Genomic DNA, 17,394 nt, shown 5'->3' on the forward strand with positions numbered 1-17,394 from the left:
CCACTGTAAATAAACTCCTGTCCAAACGTAAAAATATGTTCACGCATTCACTAAGGGATTCCCATTTTATCTAACAGCAAGTTCGGAGCATGCAGGTTGGTCAAGTCATCTATAAATATTGAGAATAATCTAACATATTGTAAAAGCAAAGCTCGTGGGTCAAATTTCTCAAAATTTCGTTTGAGTAATCACAAACTAAAAATTGAAATTGGTAGATATAAAAAAACCCACCAACTTCAGTGGCACAACGTCTCTGTGAAACATGTGATGTCTCAGAAGATGAGCCACACTATGCACTGTCTTGCACAAACTACCAAGAAAGGGAATCACAAATAATACTCAATCATGATAAAGAATTTGGTACACTCTGTTAAAAAGAACAGTTCTTTATAATTTTACCAACAGTTATCCAGAAACAACTCCCAAGATGTACGTGTTATCATATCAACAATTATAAATAAATTCCTTGCATGTACAACAATGCCATAGTTTTGCTCAATTCCCATATTGTTTCCGCATCATTATAATACACTTGTTTTAAAATAAAATTGTTATATTTGTTAATTGTTATTGTGCATATATTTTGTAGTTTGTGATAGTGTAATATTGCCACTGTTTCTTTATGGAATGTTACGCAATACACATTTTATCTAAAAAATCTTTGTTGCACGATAGTTTGTTACAGTTGTGTACGGGGGCACGGTTGGCCCAATCGCTTAAGGCGCTGTAATTCGCTATGCAGAGTTGTGTCCCTTGGGCACGCCAGAAACCTATGACAGTGTGTTTGAATCCTGGTTCGCCCCGATTATGTTGTCAGCACTATACCCGTGCTCGTGGTTTTCAACAAAGTGGTGAACGTCTAAGACCAACATCACTTCGGGATTTCCTCCCACAGCAAGCTGACACGCCTTGATATAAGTTGAATAATATTGAAAACGGCGTCAAACCCAAATCCCTCACTCACTCTTGTGTACGGTTCACTCTTGGTTTATTGGGTTTGTCTTGTGATTACTTCGGGTTTAGATTTGAAGTTTGTATAGAAGAATGTTATTATGTTCAACCCAAACATCGTGAATATACCATGCAACCGCATTATGTTTCAGGAAAGTAATTGCAAATTACAGATCAACCTGTTTTATCCAGAAGAAAAGAACATATACGGGTGTATAATCTCTGCCGGAAGTTAAAAAAACTGTCAAGGCAATAAACCATGCAGAACCGTAAACCGCCGTATGAAACGATATGAATCATACATTACATACAGTGAACTACTTGAAACAATACTGTGCTCAACTATGCATAGCAAGCGCCATACATGTGATTATGAAGACAAATAATTAAAAAATTCTCACATCAAACCCGTTGTTTGAGAAGTGTTGTTGACGCGTGAAGATCCGGGGTAGAATAGGTCTTCAGCAACCCATGCCTGTCGTAAAAGGCGACTTTGCTTGTCATAAAAGGCGACTAACGGGATCGGGTGGTCAGACTCGCTGGCTTGGTTGATGCATGTCATCGTATACCAATTGCGTGGATCGCTGCTCATGATGTCAATCACTGGATTGTCTGGTCCAGACTCGATTATTTACAGACCGCCGTCATATAGCTGGAATATTGCTGAATGCGGCGTTAAACAACAAACAAACCAAACATGTGTTGTTTACTGAACAGAGTCATACTTTATAGAAGCCTGGTAGTTAATCGTGTTGAACAATAAGTTGCAATAGCAGTGTGAAGGGAGAAGGATTGAGTGCGCGTTACAGGCTTGACCTGAATTCCTCCCTGGAACCGTTCTCGCTGGCTGCCTGAATAATGTATGATACAAAGGTTGTGCGCAATAGAGCTATTCGGGTAAGGGAGATAATCACCCACTCTCAGTGATACAGTTTTAATAAGATACGATGTACAGCATTGCAAGGTCAGTGCGTGATAAAGCTCTATACTACGCCTATAGCTAAAGGAGATAATCGCTCAGAGCGCAATAGTTTATTCTTACAAAATATAGACCGGTTAACTTTAGCGAAAGGAGACATATATTTCCCCTAAACATTGTTAGCTCTTTTAAAAATAAAATGAACAAATAGATTATCTACATTACGAAACGTGACTAAGTCACAGAATATGGTTAAAAAATGTCCAGATTAAGTCAAACTCATTTCATTTTCAAAACTAAATTTGCTTCAGGGAAACCAAATTGGCGCTCTCCTTGAGTAAAAAATAAACTAATCCTTAAACTTCCCCGCCTTCAGGGCGGGGAAGAATGAATATTCAATGTGAGCAGGATATGTACAGAGGATGCATATTAGATGTTGTTATTACAATGTAATACCTTCCAGTAGAGTCCACTGTTGCTTTAACCAATCTCATCAATTTACTTTGATTTCTGTACTGACCAGTGTACCAATCTGTTGTGAAAACATGAATACACTTTTATCCTAATGATACTGTTACAATGCCTAAGTGCGTGAAAACAGTTAGAAAACACAGCATGCTTTTGATAATATATGTGATAGGGGTGCCCAGAATTAGTGCAAAATTAAGATATGTGTGCATATGGTGTTATGAACTGTTATACAATGTATATAATACAATTACTGTGACACAATACTTGAGTTTGTCTTCTTTATTATTATCTTAGGGCGTGTGTCAAGTTGATTTAAAAAAACAAACCAAACTCTTGTCTTGGGTTAAAATGGGTTGGAAAATATTATTCGAGTACTTGTAAGTCATTACTCATGAGTATTCGTATAAGAAGCCATTTTCAATTGAGGAGAGTCGATTGTTTTGCATTTGGCAATGTTTCTCATCGTTGAAATGGTGCCGCCTTTAAAAGACAACTGTATGCCACAAAGTGAACATGACCGTACCTTGGGTGTGTTTTGATCCGACGTATCACGTTGTCTCTCGAAGAGGAGGTAGCTCTCCCGAGTACTCTAGTACTAGTTTACGGTTTCACCCCTACGCCTGTCAAAAGCATATTTGCTGCGTGAGAGCAAAACATTTTACCTTGACCTATCAAAATGTACTGATATGCAACCTCACTTTGGAAAGAAAATGAAACGAATAAATTAGTTGTGACCTATTCTAAATGCAAATGTAATACAAAGTCCCAATATCGTAAAAAAAAACCAATTTGATTTCTTTGCGACTTTTAAAGAATAAACATTGAAATTCTTAATTAAAATGGCTTGATCGCCAACTGCTGAGTGCAGTCGGTGTCTCAATATTTTATTGACGAACAAAACTGATTCCAAACTCGTCCTATCATAGGCATCAATCAGTACCTCATCTAAAATGTCTCGTTAGGGAACTAGTATGTAAAAAAACTTTCTCAATGACTATATATATTCAGAATTTATGTTATCAATTTTCACACACCGGCGTTTGTTCTTTATTACCAAATCCCCATATTTCTTGTTAAATACAAATGTTTCGTTTGCAAAAATATTTAGTTGTAGAATCACAATGCATTGCGACGCGCGCGGCCATTTTGAGAATATAACTTCCGTTCTAGATTACGTTGGATGTTATCGAAAGTAAAATTGTTTTATTGTATACAAATAAACACTAAATAAGCAATGGGGTGCGAAGACGATGTGCTCAGGGTTGGGAAAAAACTCGAGAAAATGATTTCAAACGATACATCGGTAAGTGCACTGTGTAGAATGCGTTTATTGTTTAATTTTCATGTCTTCGATGGAGAACATCACGACATGACAAACTGCAAAGACTTCTCACGTCTGCACTGATATAAATTGATTAAAAATAACAAAGCGTCAAATTTAAGTAGTGCAAAATCTGTGCATACGCTTTATTATAATAGTGTCAGTTTCAGGGTTAAACTGTTCGCAAGAGGAGTTATGATATGTGAAACCGGGCACATGCTAGTGCCAACTGTTTACATTTTTCACCCGGCGCGCCATTCACCGAACCCGATATATCATTTATTCATGACATAAGATTGATTATGCGGTTCACACAAACAAGGTAGCCGTGTTTTCAGTAGAAGTAACTGCTAAAGCCATGAAGCATACGTTGTTGTATGCCAGTGACAGTCCGTCATTGGGATCGAGATAGTGTTAAATTTGAAATGTTTGCAGTTGTCTGAATAAGGAACATATTCAGATTGACCAATCAGATTTTATGGTCACTTCCCTTAGTATCGTTGGACAATATTCAAATAGCAAGGCTTAAGAGAAATTTTGGTTGGTAGTCTATTGCAAATACATTTGAGTCTTGTATTTTGGAGGGGCGGTCTGGTAGCCTAGTGGTTAAAGCGTTCGCTCGTCACGCCGAAGACCCGGGTTCGATTCCCGACATGGGCACAATGTGTGAAGCCCATTTCTGGTGTCCCCCGCTGTGATATTGCTGGAATATTGCTAAAAGCAGCGTAAAACCATACTCACTCACTCACTCACTCACTTGTATTTTGGCATTATCAGTTAATTTCTCGTATGTTGACTGATTTTCATCCAAATTAACCTAAAGATAATTGTCAAATTTGATAATGATATAAAAGGATGTCCTATCCAAATTGGCACAAAATTATGAAAATATACAAATGGCATTTTTTTAAAGCAAAATCACTGAGATTTTAGTCTCAGTTTTTATAAGCTGATCATATTCTAGGTATCAAATCAATGAAAGTAAACTTAATTTACACGAGAAACAAGAATTATATTTGAGAAAGAATTATAATTGGCTACATTGACTGCTTAAGTAATAACAATACTAATCATCATGGTTTCTTTCAGAATAATTGTATAATTTTGCATTATTATGTTTATTAGGTATATGTAGATTACTAATAATGCATCAACTGAAGTCCTACCCCAACATGTCCATAACAGCACGGCGTAACAGCCTTAGAAATTCATTTATATTAAAACTAGTCCAGATGACTGTCTATTTTACTATCAATACATAAATGAATGCAAATACAAAATGGGCACAATATGTGGCATGCTTGTAAAAAAATATTTCATACTTTTTTTCCAGGATCATGTGACTGCTCTGGATTTGTTAAAGACACTTCGAGACTTGCCCATGACTTTGGACGTTTTGCAGGTAGGGTACAACATGTACATAGGGACAATGCTCATAAGCATGATATTTTTGATAATTATGAGATTTTTCAACCCCACCAACCTCACAATAGAACACCCCAACCTGCCTCGCATCATTTTATTGTCCCCAAGTACTTGCAGACACAATCACATTAAAATCAGATGTTTCCCTCTGATACGATACCTCCCTGAGGACACCTGCATTGGAGGCATCAGGTGAACTTTCTGATGAGCCGTTCAGTGTAGAGGCTTTTAAATTCTTGGTATGAATGAATGAAGTATTCAGACCAGCATATCTGACTTTTGTTTAGCTAAGGGTTCCCCTGATGCAATTTTCTTTGGAGGTGGCCTTTAGTCACTTTAGATCTCCACACACAGAGGCATAGATTTGGAGTAGTATATCTGATTTTGATGATATTGCTACAGAATACACATGCTAAAACAATCAGTACAAGTGTTCCTTTCTGTCTTTCCTTGATGGAATACACTATATACATAGTTCAATGAAACATTTAATGATTTATACTTCAGTTGAATCCCATTTAAAAGAAAGAATAAGAATTGGAAATTGGGATGACGGTTAAGTAATTAAATTTTCGAGGCCTAATTGTTATTCTGAGAACTAATTTGGGCAAAGACATTGACATATACCCACATTATCATAAGCAAGCATTGTCACTGAATATCAGTTAATAATGAAATGGATAATTAATCTTGGTAGACCCATAACTATGCAGTTGTTCTATATATTCTATGAGATTGATAATGATGAAAACCTGTTTGCAGAAAACCAGAATAGGGATGATTGTGAACAACTTCAGGAAGGCAACCTCAAATGACGAAGTTGTTTCACTAGCAAAGACGCTCATAAAGAACTGGAAGAAGCTGTTGCCAGGTTGGTTTCTGATGATGCTACTGCTAGCGACACTAACCCTGAATATAGGGTTAAAATATATCCCCAGATACCTTTGCAGGTTGTTTAGGCAACCAAATGGATTGGGTAATCAGGCTCGGTGACTTGGCTGATAGCATGTCATCCTACCGTGAGCGAGTGGATTGTTGCTCACAATATCAATCACTGATTTGTCTGGTTTAGACTCAATTTACTGATTGCCTTACTGTGAAGTGCAGCGGTAAACAACAAACAAACAAGCAGAGATGATCAAATCCTTTTCATTTGGGTTCATGGATGTAATAGTGGCCCAGGTTGCCTTGCAGTGCATCCCCGGCCATGTTTTCTGTCTGTGATCATGGGTTCATCAGCACCATACCTGTGCTCAATGGTTTCATAATGTCCAAGACCTGCATAATTTCACGTGTTAATTAAGCTGACATGTCATGATATAACTGAAATACTGTTCAAAGCAGTTTGAAAACAAAATTGAAATGCTATCTTACATAATTCTTCAGGATGTTAGAGCCCATGTTTATTTAATTTTATCACTTACTATTTTATAACTTCTGTTGTTATCCCCAAGAACTAATGTATGGATGTCGTAGGTCATTGCCTGATGTTTGTCCCAAACCCACTCATATTCATCTTCCTGAGGCAAGGGCGTTTTAACTAACTATAAAAGTCCAGTTTCCACCCTTGCTGAACTTGGCTGAAATTTCCAGACTCGATCGTAACGCCACGAGTCGTTATTACGAGTAATGTCCCTTCTATATCCCTCCTGGGGCGGTCGGGTAGCCTAGTGGTTAAAGCGTTCGCTCGTCACGCAGAAGACCCGGGTTCGATTCCCGACATGGGTACAATGTGTGAGGCCCATTTCTGGTGTCCCCCGCCGTGATATTGCTGGAATATTGCTAAAAGCGGCGTAAAACCATACTCACTCACTCACTCTATATCCCTCCTATTGACCCATCAGATTCCACGTCTCATATCACTTGCATTTGCTTCAAGCAAAATGGCAGTGCCCAGTGAAGACAATCTGATCAATAATCAAGATCTATATTGCAATAAAAAGGTTCTTGCGACGCCAAGTGCATCACATCACCTGAGCACCTTGATTAAAAACATGAAAAGATTTGCAAAATATCTGTCAACGCCCAGTTGGCTGAACACTTGCTTTGCAAATCCTGCAGTTGACCGATATCTGCACATTGAAATCCATGTTGTTTACAAACCCTATAGTTCGTTTTGCGATTATGATTGGACTATGCATAGACTCGTTAGTTCAACCAAAATGTGACTCAGGAATTCCAGTCTTGTTCGGCAAGGGTGGAAACTGGACATTTATAGTCAGTTAACACCCTTGCCTCGGGAAGGTGACTCATATCAAACCAACCACAACCAAGGAAGGACGTAGTCAGTAAGTTGATGCAATAGTAAGAAAGATAAAATATGTAATAGCTCACTTTTGAACATGTTGAAAACAATTTTTGGATGCAAATATATTTTCTAAATTGTAACCACAGCATAACACGTTGCCTTACAGAAACCAACCAAGGCAGTGACAAGAAGTCCAACAGCAGTAGTGCCACCAAGATGGACGAGTCCTCGAACGATGGCTTTGACAACTCCCAGTCCTCCCAGAGCAGCACCAGTCTACGGGAGAGCAGCTCATCTGGGTCCGGGCTTAACTATACCAACGATCCTGTCCGCCTCAAGTGTCGGGAATTGCTGCAGAATGCACTCAAACTACCAGGTGAGGCATAACATAGGTGCTCTCAAACTACCTGGTGAGGCATAACATAGGTGCTCTCAAACTACCTGGTGAGGCACTTTATGGGTGAACTTAAACTAGCAGGTTAGACATATGAGTGCACTAAAACTACCAGGTACAGAACGTTATGGGTGCATTCAAAAGACCATGTGGGATGCCATATGAATGTGTTCCAGGTACCAGATGTGGCACTTTATGGGTGCACTAAAACCAGGTGAGGCATTTTTATAGGTGCACTTGAACTACCAGATGAGTTAATTTATGGGTGAACTAAAACCATGAAAACTAGCAGGTGAGACACTATATGGATGTGCTCCAGTTACTGGGTGGGGCACTTTGTGGGTGCACTAAAACTACAAAGTGAGATAATTTATGAGTGCACTCACACTACCAGGTGGGTCACTATATGGATGTGTTCCAGCTACCAGGTGGGGCACTATTTGGGTGCTTTCAAACAAACAGGAGACATTTCATAGATGTGCTCAAACATTCCAGGTGAGGCACTTTATGGGTGAGGTACTGAAGTTTATGTGTAATTAAACCCTAACAGCAGGAATAATTGGTCACACTATCAATTAAGCATTATTTTGTCATGTCCAGCCTTCTGACTGTGATATAGCTGTAATCGGTTTTACTATGGAGTAAAAACAAGTCACTCACTTACGATTATTATTACATCATTTTTATTTCTATTGCAGAAAACACTGAAGGAATGGAGGATGCTATGGATGGGGCAGTGTTGGCAGAAGAGATTGAAGATGGTATCCTTCCAATATACTGAGCCTGACATGACAAGACTCTTTAGAGTTACGCTGCATTTTTCGCAGATACTGGTATATTGATTTCCAATTTTTACAAGGTATAGATTTGTTTGATTTGGCTAACATTTTGCTTCAAACTGGATGGTAGGTCATACGTAGCAATTTTTGATTTCCCTTCATTTTCAAAGGCAAGTTCTACAATTGTCAGCAGTAAAAAGTCATTCAGCAGACTATGGAGGCGTCTGCATATTTTCAGGGATCAATTTAGCTAGGCTTAGGCTTGAGTTTATCACACTGTGGGTACTTCAAGGTTAGGTGCAGGTTTCTATTACATTTCACACCAATGTGTCTGTAGTTTATGTGACCATGGCTGCTAATCGGCCTGTGTGTTAATTTTGATAAATTTATGAACCTTGGGTGCACCCAGGCTCTGCTTGGTACAACTTGATTTTCATGTCAACAGGCAACTCGTGCATGTTCCTAAAATCGAGCGGGGGCACAGGTGGCCCAGTTGTCTGAGGCGCCGCCATTCGCTGTGCAGAGTTGCGTCCCTTGGGCACGCCAGAAACCTATGATTGTGGGTTCGAATCCAAGTTAGCCCCGATTATGTTTCTAGGTTTGTCAGCACCATACCCATGCTCGTGAGTTTCACCGAAGTGGTAAATGTCTGAGACCTGCATCACTTCGGGCTTTCCTCCCACATTAAGCTGACACGCCATGATTTAACTGGAATACTGTTAAAAGCAGCGTTAAACCAAACTCACACACTCACTGAAATCAAGCCCTGATTTTCTTCTGAATCCTTTTGTATTTTGAGGGAATGCTTCTTGCAATAAGTTATGTTGATACTAATGCTGTAACAGAATTCAACCAGGGGTGTTGTGTGTGAAATTAAGGAAGAAGAAAAAATGAATGATATTATGTTCTCATTTACTTTTTCTTTGTTTGGTCTCAAAGAGGCATTTTTTGTTTAAAGGTTTGCTTGATGATTTTTAATTAGATCGGGTGTCTTTGAAAAATGATGTCCAATGAATTATCAACTTTAGGTTTCTTTATTGTCCTTAACTCTGCTTAGCTGTGTATTGTGAGTTTGCTAATACAGATTCCAAGTATAAGACAAGAATTCGGAGCCGAGTTGCCAATCTGAGAGACACCAAGAATCCTAGTTTGAGGGAGAACGTGCTGCTAGGTCACATCACACCCATTCAGCTGGCCAAAATGACAGCAGAGGTAATAGACTTGTGTTCAGCAGTGCATTTGTACATAAATTCTGTATCTTCCATAAGTCACTGCCCTAAATCTGTTGTAGGGCATTAGTGTTGTGACTCATTAAAATCAGATGTTTTGCTCCAACATGATTCCTCTCTGCATGAAGATCTGAGGACTACTGTAAACTTTCCACTCATCTTCTATATTCTCGGTACAAGTGAGTGAAGCATGCAGACAAGCACATCTGATTTCTGTATCTCGCGAAATCGGAGGTTCCGAATGCAAAAAATATTGCTGTGCTATTATATTGTTATGGATACATGTATTTTATACCTCCAATGATTTCTGAGCACCATGGCATCTTAACCTAAACGGATGTCCTATTGAGGATGTTCAATAGTGGTTTTCTTTTGCTGCAATCAAACTTTTTGAATTGGGGCAGTTAAGAATTGAAGCTGAATCGTTTGGTGGTCTTTGCTCACATCAATCACTGGGTTTCCTGGTCCAGACTTGATTATGTATAGGCTGCTATCATATAGCTGCAATATTGCAATATGTCATAGGTACGTAAGGCCTGGAACATATCACTATACCTAGATCCTTTGTGTATTCTAGGAAATGGCAAGCAATGAGATGAAGAATTTGCGTACAAAGTTTACCAAAGAGGCCATTGATGATCATCAGTTGGCCAAGACAAGCGGCACAGTGACGGATCTACTCAAGTGCGGCAAGTGTGGGAAGAAGAGTGTCACATACAACCAGGTACATAACATATATCCCCAGTCTTCATTCAAATGCGGGCAGTAGGGTAGGCTAGTGGTTAAAGCATTTGCTCGTCATGCTTTGGCTCCCGACAGGCTTTGACTCCCCACAGGTTTTGGCTCCCCACAGGCTTTGACTCCCCACAGGCTTTGACTCCCCACAGGCTTTGACTCCCCACTGGCTTTGACTCCCCACAGGTTTTGGCTCCCACAGGCTTTGACTCCCCACAGGCTTTGACTCCCCACAGGCTTTGACTCCCACAGGCTTTGACTCCCCACAGGCTTTGGCTCCCCACAGGTTTTGGCTCCCACAGGCTTTGACTCTTCACAGGCTTTGGCTCTTCACAGGCTTTGGCTCCCCCCAGGCTATGGCTCCCCACAGGCTTTGACTCCCCACAGGTTTTGGCTCCCACAGGCTTTGACTCTTCACAGGCTTTGGCTCTCCACAGGTTTTGGCTCCCACAGGCTTTGACTCTTCACAGGCTTTGGCTCTCCACAGGCTTTGACTCTTCACAGGCTTTGACTCTTCACAGGCTTTGGCTCCCCCCAGGCTATGGCTCCCCACAGGCTTTGACTCCCCACAGGCTTTGACTCCCCACAGGTTTTGGCTCCCACAGGCTTTGACTCTTCACAGGCTTTGACTCTTCACAGGCTTTGGCTCCCCCCAGGCTATGGCTCCCCACAGGCTTTGACTCCCCACAGGTTTTGACTCCCCACAGGTTTTGGCTCTCCACAGGCTTTGACTCTTCACAGGCTTTGACTCTTCACAGGCTTTGACTCTTCACAGGCTTTGACTCCCCACAGGTTTTGACTCCCCACAGGTTTTGGCTCTCCACAGGCTTTGACTCTTCACAGGCTTTGACTCTTCACAGGCTTTGACTCTTCACAGGCTTTGACTCCCCACAGGTTTTGACTCCCCACAGGTTTTGGCTCTCCACAGGCTTTGACTCTTCACAGGCTTTGACTCTTCACAGGCTTTGACTCCTCACAGGCTTTGACTCTTCACAGGCTTTGGCTCTCCACAGGCTTTGACTCTTCACAGGCTTTGACTCTCCACAGGCTTTGACTCTTCACAGGCTTTGACTCCTCACAGGCTTTGGCTCCCACAGGCTTTGACTCCCCACAGGTTTTGGCTCCCACAGGCTTTGACTCTTCACAGGCTTTGGCTCTCCACAGGCTTTGACTCTTCACAGTCTTTGACTCCCTATAGGCTTTGACCCCACAGGCTTTGGCTCCCACAGGCTTTGACTCTTCACAGTCTTTGACTCCCCATAGGCTTTGACCCCACAGGCTTTGGCTCCCATGGGCTTTGACTCCCCAAGGCTTTGACTCCCCACAGGCTTTGGCTCCCCCCAGGCTTTGGCTCCCCCCAGGCTTTGACCCCACAGGCTTTGCCTCCCCGCATCGGTACTATGTGTGAAGCCATTTCTGCCATGATATTATTGGAATGTTGCTAAAAGCCGCGTAAGACTATACTAACTCATTCATTCTAGTTGCTAATTCTTTTGGCCCAAGTGGCAAAATTTGGGGTCATTAAACAAAACCAGGGCCATTTTCATAAAGAAGCCATGGAAACAAGCACAGACACTTTTTAGAACAAACGGTCGCTCTGAGATAATACTAGGCAAAGTGCCATAGATTTGCTCTTGTACATTCTATTCAGCTCACAGACTTTCAATTTTGTCTTCTGATTCTGTTGAGTATGATCTAGTGGAATTGCATTATTCAGGAGTGTGGAAACACAAATCCCAACATTTGTTACCCAGTATGAAAAAATGTAACTATTTTGGGTTGATGCACAAGGGTATAACATTTCTGGATTAATGTATTGTGGGGACAGAGTCCATTTATTTGTTAGAATAAGCTGCAGTTTTTTAATGAGGGACTGAAGAGTTTAGTCAGAGGCTGCAGCTTCTAAGGTCAGTGGGTCCTGATGAAACCTGGCAAATTGTTTTGTTTCAAACACTGGAGGGAGGTATGTATGTCTTTCAATGACATCCTGTTCACATGAATTACCTGGTGCCTCCCTGTTGTGATACACATAGAATATTAAATACGAAAATCAGTCACATTCTCATGCACGTGATATTAAGTGAGTAGTTCAACACATGTAAGAACTTTTCCTCATCTGTCCATTCTGGGGTATTTCACAAGAAAACTTTGATTTTCTTATCCATGCTTTAATCAGCCATTGTGTGCTTTTAGATGTTTAATCATGGAAGTAAGAATGGCAGGTATGTTTTGTACTATGTTGGTATAATGAGATACATGTGTTGCTATCATTGTGTACAGACTTCACAAGCTGAATGGACTACACCATGACATTGAATGTAACTCATAATTTCCTATCTTGTCAAATCAAGGGAGTTAACTGACTATAACAGTTGCCGAACTAGGCTGGATTTATGGAGTTACATTTTGGCTGGACCCTATGAGTCAATGCATAGTCCAATTAAAATCGCGCAACTAAAGCGACGTCCTGTTCATCAACTGCCTTGCAGGTTTCAGTTGATTGCAGGATTTGTAAAGCATGTGTACTGCCAACTCGGCTTCAATAGATATTTTCCAAATCCTTTCATGTTTCTAATCAAGGTGCTCACATGATTTATTACAATATAGATCTTGATTATCGATCTGATTGTCTTGACTGGGCACCGCCATTTTGTTTGAAGCAAATGCAGGTGATTTTGAATTGGAATCTGACCGGTCAGTTGGAGGGACAATACTTGTTATAGCCACTGGTGGCGCTACGATCGAGCCTAGAAATTCCAGCCTAGTTTGGCAGGGGTGGAAACTGGACTTTTACAGTCAGTTAACTCCCTTGCCTCGGGAAGATGGTAGTTTCCTGTACACCCTTCTAGTGATACTTGTAATAAATCTATCATGATAAGTTCACAAGTACACTTATTTTCAGTGAAATATGTTTAGAGACAATATCAGATCTGTCGTACGACCACTAGTGGGTTTGGTATTGTAAGTCAAATGTGAATGGGGTCAGTTGATGTGACAAGGAGATGATGTTATTTGAAACACTATGACATCATGATGTCAGTGCAGGCCTGCTGACCGATTTGTATTGGTTGGTACAGTTGGCCAGTCATATAGCTGGAGTTTATTACAAGTAATGATAACAATATTTACACTTAATGGCCTTTTCCCTTTGCTACAGGTGCAAACAAGAAGCGCTGATGAACCAATGACAACCTTCTGCTACTGCAACGAGTGCGGTCATAGATGGAAGGTATGTAGCCACAGAATATGTAATCTGTATCATAGCTACTTTAAGGTTGACTTGTTGGATAGATGGGTATACATTAGGTCAGATATTCAACATAACAGTCTGATACAATACGGTCAGGTAGCCTTAGTTGTGAGCCATCAACCTCCAAACTTTGTAAGGAGAAATATTTCACTTAGCAAGGGTCCAGGTACTGCAGATCCCTTCATGTTCATGACTAATTCTTGTACAGTGTCCATATGCTGCAGGTCCCTTCATGTCCATGACTAAGTCCTCGTAGAGCATCCCTATGCCGCAAGTCCATTCATGTCCTTGTCTAATTCTTGTACAGTGTCCATATGCTGCAGGTCCCTTTATGTCCTTGACTAAGTCCTTGTAGAGTGTCCATATGCTGATGGTCCCTTCAGTTATTTTCACAACACATTGTAATTGCTTTATTTCTGTTTTTCCAGTTTTGCTAACACCATTTGCCTCGAAGACAGATACTACCTGCAGTTGTGGAAGATTTTTACAGGACTTGTCGATACTGGCTTCACAAGTGTTTTCAGACTAGTTACATTGTTCTTTGTGCTTGTCTTTGTATTGAAACATGATGATCAGGCTGAAAATAGGCACACTTCGGAAAACAGTTTCGTGTACAGAATCAAAACAGGGACATACCTAGAAGGATCATGAGGCAGATCAGGAAGCTGAGGACTTTTTCCCGAGATGACCAATCAGTGCAAGAAAAGGCAGCAACTGTCTTGTAGCACTATAGTATTAAGCACTAACCATGCAGCAAATCACTTGCAGGGATTTATCTAGGCCTGTTGAGAGACCAATATTAAACCCCAAGTCAGCAGCAAATGTCAGTAAAAATGCCCAAATTGGAATGAATAACCTACCCAATTCATGTTGACATAGGTATAACTACTGTTAAACCGTAAAGAGACTTGTGCTACAGTGATAATGTGGTCAATAAGCATGATAAAAAGGAAGAGGCTTTATTGCTGAGGTTGATATTGCCACACTGAACACAATGCTGAGAATACAAGTTAAAATACCTCTAAATTTAAGAAAATAGTTACTATAAAGATTCCAATATTGAGGAAAATAAAAGAAATTGCAGTTTGCCTGCCAAAGGATCTTTGTTTGGAATTCTAAATAAATCCCTGCATGAAAAGATTACCCTGTGGTAATCACATAGGGATACTTGTCTCAGATGGTCTTATAAATGGGCCCCCACCTGCATGATGCTTTGTTCATTGAGTAATTCATCTCGGTTCATTTCTAGTATCCCAGATTAACTCTGCTATTGATTGTTTTGTCGGCACCTGTGCTCGCTGGTTTCGCCATTGTGGTACACTTCTAGAAACTGCATCACTTGGGCATTTCTCCCACATTTAGCTGACATGCCTAAAAAAGGAAATAGTGTTGATAGGGGTATTAATCCAGCATCTACCAATGTTGTTTTCATATACCATTTGGCAGAGGTGATGAGGATGAAGAATATTCAGAGCCCTGTGTATTGGAAGAAACCTGTTATAAACAGTGTTTTATGTACTTGACCTTCCTCTGTCACCATCCATGATAAAAGGGGACATGGGTGTCCCTGTCATCTATGGCCACCACAATTCGCTGTGCAGAGTTGTGTCACCACCTGCTAGATACTTGTTATTGTGGGTTGGAATCCAAGTTCGCCCTGAATAATGTTACTGGGTTTGTCAGCACTTTACTGTGCTTGGGGTGTTAACCAAAAATTGTTCACTGCAAGATATATTTTCCAGGAAACAGGTAATCAAAATCATCTTAGTTTCAAAGTTTTTCAGCTATTCAAACTCAAAGAATATTTCATGTACGAAGGCCTATTGGTCATATACAGGTATATATTTGGGTTACAAATTGTTTTCAATGATTCATTGGTTTCCTCCAACTAAAGATGGCAAACAGTTTGGTGTTTGGTGCATGGTTAGCTAATTGACTGTTCATGTGTATGACTATTCAATATTGTGATAAGCTTGTCTTGAATTTATGCTTAGTTTATCTTTGAACCAATAGTTTACATTAGAGCTTGCCTGATCTGCAAACACTGCAGCATCAATGAAACTTTGTACTTGCATGGAAAATGAGCAGGGCTGCACTCCACATAGGATGTGTCTACACCTATGTCTTGAGAGTTCAGGGCTGCACTCCCATACAGGATACGTGTGCTAAAACTGCCATCTTAAGTATTTAAAAGAGTGAATGTTCCACAGTTGCCTGTCTGGCATCATTGTGCAGTCTAATGCTAGAATGCAACAATTGTAATTTATTTGCATTGACACTTTCTCAGCTACAAAGTGTCGTCATTCCATCTAGACAAGGACATGTATTGATGCTGAAAATAATTCCTGCTTTAGCCTATGTTCTAGAATGAGTGATGTAGCTGGTATTTGTCATTTCTCCAATGATGTTGATCGATGCCCATACTATCAACCATTTGTCGGGTCTGATTATTTACCGGCTGCAGTGATATGATATGTACTATCTTGTATGAGTGTAAAACGTCATTCACTCACTCATTTATTTCAAGTGTAATACTGAATTGCTAAGGGAAATCTCAGTTTTTGATTGGTCTTGTCCCATCCATGTGTTCTCAATCTGCAGTCATCATCACCTTCAGTGTACAAAGATCATTGGTGGTGTTCTACTGTGCATCCAGTTGTAAATAAACAGTGGATTAAGATGAATCTGTTGTTTGGATCTTTTTTCATTAACTTGTGCTCCATATCATCCTAAAGCTGACAAGACCGCCCTCTAGGTAGAGTGTTTGCCTGGAGAGGGGAAGGTTCGATCCAGCTTAAGACCAAAATACGTTGACAGATGTTACTTCTTGTCACCCAGTCTGGCTCTCGGCATTGAGGTGAGGGGGGATAAAACAAGGACTGGTTGGCTCAGAGTCAGTATACTGTGTCTGAGAGGGGTATTCATGGTTCAGAGTGGCATGGTATATTCATGGGCTAGCACTAGAAATCGGAATAAGTTTCACACACACGCACGCACGCACGCAAGTTGAACCTCACCTCTTAAAGTTGAGGGGGCACGGGTGGTCCAGTCGTCTAAGGCCCAGTGATTCGCTGTGCAGTTTTGCGTCCCTTAGGCACGCCAGAAACCTATGATTGTGGGTTCGAATCCCGGTTCGCCCCGATTATGTTTCTAGGTTTGTCAGCACCATACCCGTGCTCGTGGGTTTCACCGAAGTGGTAAACGTCTGAGACCTGCATCACTTCGGGCTTTCCTCCCACATTAAGCTGACACGCCGTGATATGACTGGAATACTGTTAAAAGCGGCGTTAAACCCTACTCACTCACTCACTCGCTCTTAAAGTTGACAAAACTGAAATACTGTTCTAACAAGAAAGAAATGACGTTTTACAGACATGAAAGGTTCGTATTTCTAAGGTCCCTGTCCTGGTCCAATAGGCGATTTATTTGTTTGACGGAGGGACTGTGACTTGATTGATTGCCTGTCAGTGTACCGCCACTTGTTGATCGTTTCTTATAGTATCAATCACTGGATTGTCTGGCCCAGACTTTTGAGTACGGTGTTTAAAAAAAAAAAATATTTCGCAATGACTAAAAGCGATTGGCGACAACTTAAGGCTTCAGTGCACACACTTTTCGTGTGATGCAAAACAAACGAATAGTTCCACGTAGCACAGAGGATGCATTCCTTCG

The 17,394-nt window shown here is 40.7% G+C and overlaps 1 protein-coding gene across 1 annotated transcript; it reads left to right on the plus strand.

Moving 5' to 3' along the window:
* The first annotated feature begins 3,485 nt into the window (after positions 1 to 3,485).
* On the plus strand, positions 3,486 to 16,406 carry LOC124135608 (transcription elongation factor S-II-like). The gene is made up of 9 exons (XM_046501009.2): positions 3,486 to 3,644; positions 4,996 to 5,064; positions 5,850 to 5,958; positions 7,502 to 7,711; positions 8,428 to 8,490; positions 9,566 to 9,720; positions 10,315 to 10,461; positions 13,630 to 13,701; positions 14,151 to 16,406. The coding sequence occupies exons 1-9, from the start codon at positions 3,576 to 3,578 to the stop codon at positions 14,157 to 14,159; spliced, it is 903 nt and encodes a 300-aa protein (XP_046356965.1). The 5' UTR covers positions 3,486 to 3,575; the 3' UTR covers positions 14,160 to 16,406.
* The last annotated feature ends 988 nt before the right edge of the window (positions 16,407 to 17,394 follow it).

Source organism: Haliotis rufescens, unplaced genomic scaffold (assembly GCF_023055435.1).
Source record: "Haliotis rufescens isolate VD_foot unplaced genomic scaffold, xgHalRufe1.0.p SCAF_2, whole genome shotgun sequence".
Classification (NCBI taxonomy): domain Eukaryota; kingdom Metazoa; phylum Mollusca; class Gastropoda; order Lepetellida; family Haliotidae; genus Haliotis; species Haliotis rufescens.

Bases quoted from the DNA above. Each gene is read 5' to 3' on its own strand.
- LOC124135608 (XM_046501009.2), top strand. From the start codon at position 3,576: ATGGGGTGCGAAGACGATGTGCTCAGGGTTGGGAAAAAACTCGAGAAA. The intron at 5,959-7,501 runs GTTGGTTTCTGA...GTTGCCTTACAG, and splicing joins CTGGAAGAAGCTGTTGCCAG to AAACCAACCAAGGCAGTGAC. The intron at 9,721-10,314 runs GTAATAGACTTG...TGTGTATTCTAG, and splicing joins TGGCCAAAATGACAGCAGAG to GAAATGGCAAGCAATGAGAT.